Source organism: Amphiura filiformis, chromosome 13 (genome assembly GCF_039555335.1).
Source record: "Amphiura filiformis chromosome 13, Afil_fr2py, whole genome shotgun sequence".
Lineage (NCBI taxonomy): Eukaryota > Metazoa > Echinodermata > Ophiuroidea > Amphilepidida > Amphiuridae > Amphiura > Amphiura filiformis.
The window spans coordinates 46860256-46873982 of record NC_092640.1 but is presented as its reverse complement, the minus strand read 5'-3'; the positions used below and the strand labels follow the sequence as shown (position 1 = coordinate 46873982).

The 13727-nt window shown below is 36.1% G+C and overlaps 1 protein-coding gene across 1 annotated transcript in view; it reads right to left on the bottom strand.

Annotated features, from left to right (window-relative positions):
* Positions 1–13727, bottom strand: part of LOC140168437 (uncharacterized) — a 62787-nt gene that overhangs the window by 32931 nt on the left and 16129 nt on the right. Inside the window, 1 exon segment of the mRNA XM_072191829.1 lies at positions 3807–3947. Within this exon segment, the coding sequence (XP_072047930.1) occupies positions 3807–3947 (141 nt within the window).

Sequence of the window (13727 nt, the reverse complement as noted above, 5' to 3'; positions counted from 1 at the left end):
CAGGGTGTAAAATTCAGCCAAAGAGCAACTAATCCACAGAACAGGCAGCTCTTATACAATTTTTCACTCTGATGTAGCAGTGACGTTAGTGTGTATTTCATGAGGCGCAGCCTCACATCGCTTGCGTTCGCTCAAAGCGCTGGCGTACACATACACATGCTTAAAGATGCTACATTTATGTTACCATGGTTACACCATAATAGTTTATAGAGGACATATATTCAGTGTTCGATTTTCATCTATTTTTTTGTGTAGTAAAAACTGCTACTCACTTTCAGATTTGAGTAGCAATTCCAAAATTGTGAGTAGCAATTATTTTCACCATATTTTGTGGATTTTTTTGTATACCTTTTACCATCGCCAAAACATTCCTACTTTCAGGGGAATTCCTGCCATAACTGTATCTATCATCTTTTTTCTCCCTTCTTGCAAGTTTGTAGACAAATGCAGTGGCCTGTGATCGATTTTAGTATATTTTTTGTGTAGCAAAAACTGCTACTCACTTTCAGATTTGAGTAACAATTCCACAATTGTGAGTAGCATTTTGCTATGCTAATCCAGGTAAATCGAACACTGCATCTATTACATTTTTATCTCAATTTGTAATGTATATGAAAGCAATGGGATATAATTTGTGAAATGACTGACAATCCAATGACGTATGGATGCTATAAAAACTAGGACTATTCAGAGTCCAAGTTCTGGTCTCATTGCTTCAGTAGCAATGCAAATCCCCCTCTCTGTAGATATGCAATCATTTTATACGTTCTGACAGTTTCTGAGTAAGCACTATGTCATAAACATGTGTTTCGTATTACAGTTCAAACACCATAAAAAGGTAAATTTAGGATGGGAACTATTATCTAATGTGACAGTTTGTTACGGACTGCGCTAGAGTTTATATTACTATATAATGCCAGCAAACTACTTAATAGGACATTGTAAAAGTGGACATTTTTGCACCATTTATTTTTTACAATTTAAAGTATTTCACTTGTTTTTAAATTTGTCATTTTAAGCTTCCTCATCTGATACACAAAAGAAATAATATTTGTATGTTATATTCACAGTTAAATCTGTTTGGAATGTGAAAATAAATGTAGAGTAAAAATGTTTACAGTTCGGATTGATTTTTGTTTTGTTATTAGCTTGATGGTAGAATAGCATTTGACATGCTAATTTCCTGATGGTTAGAGCAGATGGTGAAAACAAACTGAATCGTATAATTAACTGGTGATAATTGGTATTGATTTGGCAACCATTACATGTGACTATGCCACGCACCAAGTCCTAAACAGAGCTTGGCAAATTTATGAAAGATATTGTTGCACTATATGATTTCTGATTCTATGTGGTATGACTAATCCCTCACCCACCCATGTATTGGATACAACTTTAATGCCTAACTTCAAGTGCCCTTTTGAAGAGGCAGACAGACAACTGCCCTACAAACAAGTCCTCCCTTCTGATAAATGTTGTCTATAAAGAAGAAACATATAAGCCTAAAACCTATTTCACTCCATGCATGAGAAAATATCTCATCAGATATATCGGGGACAGTGTATGCAATGCCTTTTCATAAATATTAGGTTATTTCACCCAGTGGGTAAATACAATGTACTTCTCTGATTAACGCCCAATAGAATACTTACATTTATTGGTCTAAAGCACCATAAACATGTCTTCTGTGGGGGAGGGTGCAGTTAATTTCTGGAATAGGCTAGTGTTTGTATCAATGATATATTCTTGCAGATTCAGTTGTTTGACAAGCAAGGATATAGTCCAATATGCATGCTATTTTGGGCTGTCAACAACAGCCCAAAACTATGACACAGTGGCCTATGGAGCACCGTATGTGTAACTCGCAAATTCAATGTTCAATGTCCATTTCAACTGACATTTTGGAAATAGGCTATTTTGTTTGGATATCTATTGAGCCATACCATAAGGTATCGAGCCATACCATCGCGAAATAAAATAGTAATTTATTTCAATCATTTCTTCATCCACTTTTACATGTATTAACCAAGAGTCAGAAGAAAAACTTACAATTTAATTTCAAGTCATACTGCACTCACATACATACACAAAGTATTTTTGACTTATTTTAGTGAAATGGCACATAGCCAAAATCTGATGAGGCATAAGTGTCCATCCTATTGAGATCAACAAATCTCAGCTAGACCAGGCAGGTCACTAAACACTCATATACTGGAGGATCAAAAGATTTACTGCAAATTTCCTTAGCATTTATGCACCATACATTGCGTATGATTGGGATTTCCTTCAATTTGACTACTGATGACGACAGTAGGTATTTGGACTCTGTTTACGCAGCAATGTGTGCAGAACAGATCCTGCATGGATTCAAATCATGCAATGTATTTGACTCAACATGTTTATTAGTAACCTTTCTCTGACTGTTATTTGAATAATTATTATCAACAAAATTTTTATAACAACATTGTATATAAAATGTTACGTTTTCTGCCATATCAAAAATGTTTTGTTTTCCGAAACCGTAATGCGATGAAGCGTTATAGATTACTCATTCATACATTGCTCTTGTCATTTGCTCGCCCTATTCCTTTTAAAGGAATTTTTATTTATGTAAGATTTTGATGTCAAAGAAAATATTATTAGAGATTCAACAATTCCATAACTTTATAATTCCAATAGAAAAGTGACAGCCAAAAGTGTTAATTACAATAAAATTTCTACTTTGAAACAAAACAAAATGAAACCAGTTGATGCACTTTCTTCAATACCAAAACAAACTAGTTTGACATAGGCTGCTTTGCGGATTACTAACATTAACAATTAAATTGTTGAATATCAGTAAAGGATGGCTTTCTATTCCCAGTGGGATAGTGTAAATGTGTTGTTATTTGATAGTTACCATGTGAAATTGATAATGCCACACATCCACTCAAGCAATCAATGTGTCAAGGAGTTTCCTTCATTCAGTAAACAGGGGCTTCAATACAACTTGCAAGCATAGGACTGAGGCCACTTGGGTAAATTCATTACAATTAGGGATGGGAATGTTAAACGCTTGTACCGTTAAATGCACGCATGATCCGTTAAACGTTTTACAATTCCGGTAGATGTGTAAGCACAAGTCATTTTCAACCTTCATGTTTCCATTCTTCAATGCTAAACAACAGTTGAAAGTAACGAAATCTGAAGACGACTTTAATAATTTACATGAAACTTGCTCAAAACGTTCACTTACACTTGGCCATACTTGTTCAGCAAAAACACCCAATTGATTTTTTAGAGAGGTCAAATGTCATGCAGAAGTCATCAAAATCAGAAGCCATCGCCTAACATTCGAGGCTATTGAGCCATAGCAGCTCTAGTTATGCTTGTGTTTGTGAGTGTAAGCTATGCAGCACAAATACCCAAGTGTGTTGAAATGAAATACCGTTCTCTTAATTTCATTTAATAAAAAAAATCCTTCAGATTTGTGTGAAGTGCATGTATGTACATGACTATGTTCAAGTTTATGTGTTGTTTGTTAGAGTGTATTATAGAGAGAGAGGGAGGGGGGAGGGAGGGAGTGAGTGAGCGAGAGAGAGAAAGAGATAGAGAGGAAGACAGTGAAAGGCAGAATCATACCAAGCATACAATACAATGACATGACTTGCAGCCAAATTACAGCAAACACATTTCAAAGGCTTATGAAAGAAATTCAATTGCTGATTCAAAACAGTAGATGAGATGATGCAAATCTAAAAAACAACCAAATGCCAAGTCATATACCACCCTAGGTGCCCGCCTGCCACCCTCTTATGGTACCATACCTGGATCGACCATATCGTCCGCCAGAACTGCGTCCATATCCTCCACCACCACCGCCGCTGGAGCGAGATCCTCTGCTTCGTCTGGATTTGTCTTTTGCTGATTGGGCCATTTCCACTCGTACTCGTCTGCCACAAATGGATCTGAGGCCAAAATTGAAAACAAATTAATTGTCATTGTTAGATGTCAAATCGGGGCACATTTTGCAAAAAATATCAGCAAGTTCATACATGTATCTTACCACAATGAATCCGGAAAGCATTGCAACTCAAGAAGCCGTAAATCAATTACGATGGGTTCCCATTTCAAAATGAGATTTACAAATGATAACAAAAAAAATCATCATATAGTTATGATGGGCACATTTATGATGGGCAAAGAGTGTTCAAATTTTATGATGAGTTATACACAGAATCAAAAGTTTGTGAAATAAAATTAGGACACCGTGTAGTTCCTTTATTTCCTGAAACTGATGAACACACCCAAACCTGGCCTCTTCCTTCTCCCTTTTCAGCATATTTGCTCTTGGCATGGACATTATAACTTTTTAGATAAATGCTGCAAAACTACTCAAGCCCATAATGCACATCTCTTTCTCTGTATGTTTTGGTGGGGTAATAGTTCCCTTTCAAGTTTCATTTAATATCTTTCCACATATTCTCCCGTCCCTATTTCACCACCAAAAACCATATACCGTATTTCGTCAAATAAACGCCCCCGGGGGCGTTACATTTTCCCAAGGGGGGGGCCTTTATTCAAGGTCAATTTTAGAACGATAATTCCCGAACTATGAACTAGAAACACTAGATTATCACAAGCATGAGGTTTATTTGTGAACGGAAACTATCAATTATAACATTCTTTACTACTTCAGATCAGGTGGTGGCCGCATTGCATTCTCTAAATTCAGTAAATTTTCATCGTCAACCGTGTAATTGAATGGGATTATTTTGAAATTTTAAAACGCTTGAAATGTCACAAACAAATAGGCCTATGTTGATAAATAATATAAATACAAGCTAAAACCGTTGGGGTTCGATAATGAACCCCACAAAACTAACCGACTATATTGGAAAATGCCATACGGCCGGGCGGTTTCACAAGTTGCCGGCTCGATCATGTCATCCGCCGCCTACTTCAGATCTCAAAATATCAGCAGCACTTAACATGTGTTGCATGTTACATGTGTATGTGTTCCTGCATTTCAAGTTTCTACTTGTAAAGAGGATGCAAGGATGACAAAAATCAGGTCTTGACTTTATGTACCAAGCTTTGCTGTGAAGCTTGATGAAGACATGAGCTATTAAAGGGCAAGGGGGCAATGGATGACCTATATTCCTAACCTTGACTTACTTCTAACTGACCCAACGAAGTAGAACAGGAAGTTTATTTTATGCAACTAATATGGCCCCTGGAGGATACAATATTGTGGAACCATTGAGGAGACAGCAGACATGTCCAGGCCAACTTCCATGCCAGTCAAAAAAGTGCAATATTAAGGCAAAGAAGCCATGATATTTATTTATTCATCGCATTGTGAAATCAACCAGTAATAAAATATACATTTAATGTTATTTTGAAACTTAGTAGTCACTAATACTTCTTATATCATACCATGTTCAAGTTAACAGCGCTATCAGTATTTATCAATGTTAGGTTGATCAGTTTAGGCATAGATCATCTAAGACTATGGTTTTGGGCTATTAATTGTTATCACCTTTTTCATATCAATTTTTGTGCCAGAATCTATGATTTCCAATTATATTTCCATGTTATAACAGTCTGCATTCTGGCAGCTTGTTTTATGCATGAACCATCATTTTGTAAACAACAAACAAACAAACAAACAAACAAAAATACTCTGGACACAGATTGGTTTATTTGCACCTTCAAAATGAACTCTCTTTGACATCCTTACACCCATGCAGCAACCATTTTGCCAAGGTTGATGCATGTACTGTGTGATTGCAGTATGTGTCATGCCTGTTACTTTCTCCTGTACTATTCTATGGGGAAATATAATGTACCGGTTCAGTTCCTGTTATGACTGATAATGTTATCAGCCAATGACATCATGTGTTGCTCATGTTTTCTTGTCTACTGCATAGGGCCCTATTCTTGTCTTTTTGCTCTGTTTAGACGTTGCAATTTGATTGCAAGTTTTTCCTTATCAAATTCTGTATTAGTATAAAGGCCTAGATAGTGTAAACAAGTAGAGTCTCTAAATGACTTCCAAAGTTGCTATCGAATGTTGCTTACGATTGATCAATCATTAAATTTGTAATATTTTTCATGTGTGTAGATTGAATAAACATTAATGTTAATTTTAAAGTTCCGTGAAGCCAGCTTCAATTTCCAGGTAGTTGTAACTTCCACTGACGCATGTTAATAGCTAGTAACTTCCACTGATGCATGGTAATAACTAATATTCTGTTGCAACATTTTTCATTCAAGATCATCAAATTGTGACATTTGTCTAGTGTAAAGAGCTATCGTCCTTGTTTTCCTTATGTGACCCGGCAGCACAAATGAGCCGTAAATTCCCTAAATTGTATTCCGAGTTACGGTGTAAAATGTGTACGAAGGTCATATTCATCGGTAACTTAAGCTGGCCCGACATCCGTCTCATTTCGATAGTCAAAAACTAATCAATAATCCTATTGTTGAAGTGGATAATAAGCTTCTACCTTAGATGACTGTAGAACTTTTAATAGCTCTGGCCTTTGTTTGCTTATATTGCTAAATCCTGTTCAAGTGGTGGGTTACCAGGCATTGTATTTTGTACAGGTATGCATAACCAACAATTAACAATGAGAGCAGAGAACTTTCTTAAACCTCGTTGACTTGGGGATGATTTGAAATGACCGCCAATTATGACTGTTTGATATCTATTGCCAACAATGTGGAAAAAGAGACACATGTAAAAACGTAAAAAGCTATAATTTTGTTGAAGGAGCAAAGTTTAACAAACCATAACCCCGCTTCTGGATATCGTTTGAAGTCAAATGATATACCATTTTTAAGTTTATGATGTTTATTTTTTAAACACGAAATAAAACAAAATTGACGGGGGAGGAATTTACGGCTCATTCGCCGTGGACGGTCACATATATAATACTGTCCCTGCCTACACAGCCACCCTGGATACAGATAAAGCTGTCTGTTACCTCCCTAATTCACATATATTGTGAACTTCCTTCTTTCTTACCCCAAGGCCAAAAGAAAATATTGTTTTTATACTTCAGTTATTTTCAATTCCGTTCTTAATCAGTTCAAAATCCCTTGCATTACTGTAACAAGCTGTTGAAAAGCATTACTGAAATCTACTTGTGATTGTCTTCAATCCCTGTTATTTATGTAGGTCATATGCTTCTTCCTATCTCCCATTATGGGCGGGCTATTCCAGGGGTTGCATTACTTTCATCTTCATGCACATCTATATGTTTTTGGGGTGCCCCGCTACGGCAGGCCCCTTATTTGGCTTGACTTTGCAAAATGCTTCTAATTTCAGTCTTGCTAGATTTACTTCGCAACTGTTTTGCTTAAAAGTATGCCCAGCTTAGAAATAGAAACACATCTTGCTTGGTTTTGATTTTATTATTGTTTACTAATATGCACAGGATGATATCTTGTGCGTATAGGCCTGTTATCCTTTGTTTAAAATGCAAAAGTAATGGACTCATAAAAACACCAAATAAACCGATGGCGCTGTGCAGCTTTGGCTGTTGGTGCCAGCGAGGGGAGATAGGCGCGTGGTGTGTTTTCATGGTTTCGTTTTGCAGATTGGGAGATGTTAATAATTTTGGGTTGTTTAGTATAAATGTATTTTTTTAGAAACATTGTCAGTGCAATAATACATCTGTTTAAATGAATGAAATGAAAGGTACTTTGTAAAAGCAAAATAATTATTCTTGTCTTCTATACTATCAATCATAACAGTCTTACCCCTGCTTAAAGAAATTCAACAATATTCAATATCCAATTCAATCCTCACTACAATAAATACACAACTCCCCCACCCCACATTACTGACATGTTTGCCTAATAGACCTTTTCATATCAAGATCGGAAAAGTTTGGAAAACTGCAATGTTTATTTATTTAGTAAGCTAGGGGGTCAAATTGTACCCAAACTGGCAGACAAGAAATGTCATGAATTACGACACCCTTTTGCGCGAAAATACAGCTTATTACGCCACTGTGAACATGTGGTCATCGCGAGAAATATTTTCCTAGCATATTGAGCTAACACCTCAGCTACTTGTTTTTTCACAATAAGATACTAATAGAAAGAAATGGATAATGTCCGTAATTTTTCGTCAGTTAAATTTTCTTCCAGAACGTGTTTGTTTACGTTCATCACCTCTTCCATGGTCAGTCTCTTACACAACGCTACCGCCACACGCTTAATTGCACGTTGAGTATCCTTGGCAAAAGTACCTCTCTCGTCCCTAAATTGACAATCGAAAGTTCATCGTAGTTATGATGCCTGTTACACATTGGAACTTCGCACTGTACATGATGAAGAGGTACTTTTAGACGCGCGCGACAGGGGAAATTATTTCATGCTTCGGGTTTTATCGGAATTACTCAGTATGAAAAGGTCTATACTATTTTCTAAATTGTATAAAAACTGTTTTGTCACAACCTGTATGGTTTCCAAATTTGACAGCAGATATTTGTAGTTATACTGCGCCAATAAAGTTTCCTTACACGTGGAAAAATAATCACAATTTCAAAACTGAACATTATTGGGGTAAATTTGTTTTTTAATAGATGCACTATCTAATCCTGCACATTATGACACCACATTGAATCTAATGTGACCTCAAGAAGTAAAGTTACAAGCAATTGAATAGACGAAGGTCCCGTTTTAAAAGTGACAAACTGGCCTATACAAGCCGCAAAAAGATTCCAACAAAGAGACAACACTGTTTCTTCAATGAAGCGTTATTTAAAGCAGTTTTTATTTCAGTTTTTGCTTAGCTCTGTACTTTTCATAACTTTCATTTTCTTTGTCAGTTCTTTTGTTTCAGTTTTCTTTTGTTCCTTTTGTTTTAAATTAAAGCCAAACGCATAAATTAGCCATTCACCACTCTCAAACCAAATGTCTAGTCTGTGGAGTTTTGAATAGGCCAGTTTGTCACTTTTAAAACTGGACCTTTGTCTAATCAAATGCTTGTAACTTTGCTTCTTGAAGTCACATTGGGTTCAATGTGGTGTCATAATGTGCAGGATTAGATAGTGCATCTATTAAAAAAACAAATTTACCCCAATATTGTTCAGTTTGGAAATTGTGATTATTTTTCCAAGTGTAAGGATACTTTATTGGCGCAGTATATAATATAGCACATGTATGCTTATTCCAATGTACCACAAAGTGAATTTTGATGAATTTGAGGTGTTCTGTTTGATCACATCAATGATTGTAACTTTAACCATATTAACCACTGACATCAGGCAGCAGACTTGAAACAATTACATAAACATGGCTGCAGTAATTAGGTCAGGTAAATGTCAGTCATTGTCTTTCTATGGTCTATATGTTGCAATCCTATTTGTATGTTGTCTAGGAGCACTATGAATGAAGATAACACTAAACATAATAGACTCTGGTCCCAGTGGACCTGGCACATAAATTTGTAGAGAGACATGCCACAATGTGAGTCATATGTAGGGATTCACATGGATCAAATCAGAGGAGTAGCTGCTACATAGAATTCAAGAAACAAGAAATTCCGATGTATCATGGATACTCAGTGTACCATAAATTACTTCATTGGAAGTCCTGAAACAAATTTGCACGAAACAAGCAAAATATTCAAATTTGTAGAGCCAAAATGGGCAAAAATATTAGGAAACCTACTGGACTGGGCTTGTCTCAGTCGGACAAGGTGGGCTTGACTCCAATACTGAACAAAATTTGCAGTTTGCAAAAAATTTAACAATGGCAGACAACAGCAAGTGACAAAATAGACTAAAAACAACATTTTTATTTGTTGTCATGTTTAATTGTAACACTTTGGGTTGGTAAACAGTTCATTCTTTCTTATTTAATATATTCTGTTTCCTCTCATAGCGAGCAATCGTTCCCCATTGTGTTTATTTGTTCTTGTGCAGGATGCGTATCCCCATTACCTACTTTACTAACATTTTTACACTTAATACTATTGTTTTTATTTCAGATGATTGGTATGGTATGCATGTTCTCTTTATACGTGTAAGATAATAATATATTGTTACAGCTGCCAAAACCATCAAAAACATTGCTTACTAAATGTTATTAAAAACAGAAAAATACAAAAGATATTAAGTACTTCATATCTATAAACTAATTTTAGCAACAAACAACTCATGTAGCTCAATTGTGTCACATATGGGACTGGGTGCTTCTAATGGTTATAATTTACGGTGCACTCTTATCAGTTTCATGATTAGAGTGTACTGTTAGATCAATTCTCTCTTTCTACCTCTACATGAATCAGTTACAGTTATTTTGACACAGGGAGCACTTATGCATTACTTACACAAACCTAGATACAAGGAATGGTGCTAATGTGCTGGTAAACTCATTATGTATCAGAGCAATTCCAAATATTCTCCATGTAAAGGTGAGTGGGAAGGGGAAAAGTTACATTTTACCAGTTTAAGCCAGTGTACTTATAATATTTGTACGTATAGGAAACGAGTCAAGGAATCAAATTATCAAATTTAAATTTCCATAGATCTTGCAGTTCTTGATTTAAAACCAATAATAATCAAAAGCACAGAAAAATCATGCACATGGGATGGAAATGACACCCTGAATATTTCGGATCTCCTTTATTTGTCTCAATATTTTATTTGTCTCAATATTTTAAAATATTGAGACAAATTAGAATTACAAACACCGATAGGTCATCCTGCCCTCTGACCCTCCTTTAAACATTGCAGAGGGATTATACCATAAGGTTGAAATGTTTGCACATAAACATTACACACATTTCTGCCTGGTTAGGATTCAACACAATTTACAAAACTATTTTATTTTGCAATAATGAAGATAATATGAATCCATTCTCAATTGTAAACATTTCACACCACAAAAATATTGTGATACTAGATTTCGCAGTTCTCGGGTTGGTTCTTGTGACTATCTCTGATTACCCAACACCCGTTACCCATATAGGCCTACTTGCCCCGACCTTTTAAACTACTATGATATATGTCTCTCAATGATCAAGACCCAATTTGACACAATAATCAACTTAGTAGTTTTGTAGCTGTGATGCTTACTTGGCTGTAATCTGGAAACCCATCGTTCGCCTCTTTGCATCCCGGAAATAGTCATGTTCGGCTACTAATAGGCTTCTGCACGTGTGCCGTTTTGAAATATGTGTTGATCCGATGAGATGCACCTGCACGATTAACCACACTGTAATGCTTTCCGATGCTCGCACTGCGCCTACGCGATAGCGCATCGCGCAAGACGCGATAGCGCACCGCGAAAGCACGCGTTAGCGACTCCACGACACGCGATAGCTTGCGGACAGAGGTAATGGACGGACGGACGGACACGCCATGATTAGTATTAAGATAGGTGCACAGTATCAGAGAAGCTGAATTAGGAACAGCTGCATTTTCCTCCGCTCTTCTTAGTTTGCACTGCCCACAAAATTTTCCCACAATGGAAAATCCTTTTGAATCGGACATGCTGAAAAGCATAGGCCTAAAACAGTGAATAAAATATGATGGTGGATATGCCTGCACTACCCCATAAAAGAGCACTACAGAGAATAAGTCAACATAATACCGTAACCACTCGGGTATAAGCCCACCCCCCCTAGATGGACAATTTCACTTCAAAAATAAGGGTGGGCTTATAACCGGGGATTGGCTAGTAGTTGAATTTAAAAATAAGAAAAATCTTCCTCATTTGTATATGCCCAATGTATCAGTAATTTCTATCATCTTTGTCAATTTTTTTTTATAATTTTAAGTATGGAATAATTTTTAACAGATCTATATTTTTTAAATATTTGTTCTTCATTAAATGTCAAAGAAAAGCATTGATATGATTTTGAACTAAGCCAAAATGACTACTGGGCTTATACCCGAGTGCACCCTTGTTCTCCCGAATGGTTTGAAAAATAGGGGGTGGGTTTATAGCCGAAGGTGGGCTTATACCCGAGTGGTTACGGTAATTCCTTCTCTCATAATAGTGTTATTTCAATGCAATGGAACCAGAATTTAATTTAAATTGATTTTGGTCGTGTTTGTATTTCGATGCATTAGATTGGAATTGAATTAAAATTATTTTAGTTGATCAAGAATTGGATTGGAATTGAATCAAAATAACTTTGTGTGTTGAAAAATTGAATTGGAATTGCAGCGATATGATTTTGAGAATTATCGCATGTCAGGCAATTTGTTCCTGTCTGATGTTAGTTTATCCCAATGAACAGATATCATTCCCCAAATCAATGTCAATGTTGGCCTGAATTTCATCATCTCTAAAACCTTAAATTCATTCTCTTTTTGATCTAATTTGTCTCGAAAAAAGACATACAATTTTTTTAATTTGTGAAGCATTAACCACTTGAGGAGAGAATATTACATCAATAGGTGGCACTTTAGGTCCTACTTTCCTCATTGGCGTGGCCAGGATTTTTGAACCGTGGGGGCACAACTTGTAAATGTACCAACAGAAATATTTTTTGCCGACGGAAGTTGTGACTTGTTGACCCAAATTTTTTTGCATGGTTTGAAAAACTGAAGAGCAAAAAAAAAAGAATAAAGAAAGGATAATAGGCGATACCAACATAAAAACATACAATTTTTATGTCCAATTCAATTTCATTCACAATTTTTCATCATTTTTTTGATAATTCTCCCCTTTTTTCTGTCACCCAATTTTTTTTCCACCAACACCTTCCGTCTACCGACAGCCTTACATGAACCGACAGCCATGACGAGGGGGGGGGGCACCGCCCCCTGGCTCCCCCCACTGGCTACGCCACTGACTTTCCTACCGATTTGAAGGAACTAATTGAAAAAAAAATTCTAATTTGAAAAAAAAAACAATTAAAAAATAACACTGCCTAAAGACTGAATGGTAATTTATGTATGTGTATTTTTGACCTGATCAGATGCAATTTTACATGCGATTTTTCTCATTGGTGAGAAGCACAAAAGGCAGGAACTATTATTTTGATGTCACATGAGACATATGATTCGCCTTTGAATCCCTTAAACAGAATATTACATATTTCGTAAACATCTTACAACACACCATCCAACCCATCATTGTCAGTTTAAACTGATGAGTTAAGTCATGGGCGTTTCCACTGGTCACTTGAGCAAAGCCACTGGCTTTCCTTGCACCAAGCATGGCCATGCAGCCCCAGACCTTTCTGACCACCTAATCTCAGTGGATCATTTTGAGATACAGACTAATGGTGATTTCCTAGAATTTCCACTGATTGACAACTAAAAACTAACAAGTCATCCTGAAGTGAGCCAAAATGACTTCATTCAATGGCACAACTTATTTCACACCACAGATCCCAACTTCCAGGATCTGTGTTCACACTGAGGTGTACTCCCTATTCCAGAAAAATACAGCACTAATTTTTTGGGATTAAAAAATATTATCCTGTTTTGCCAAATGAAATATAGCTAGATCCTAATCCTTGAGGTAGTCCTAACTAGAAATAAAAGTCAAAATTTTAATATTGGGCCAATTTTTGGAAATAAGGGCTAAAAACATGCATTTTAGGGTATTTTTCGTATGCTGTGACAATCAAGCCCAATACTTGTACTAAGACTAATTTCAGTTTATACATTCTAATTTTTGGAAAAGACATGATTCATTCTTATAACCAAGCATTTAATTAAAGTAACACAAAAAAGTGAAAATTAGAGCAAAATTTTGGCATATACTCA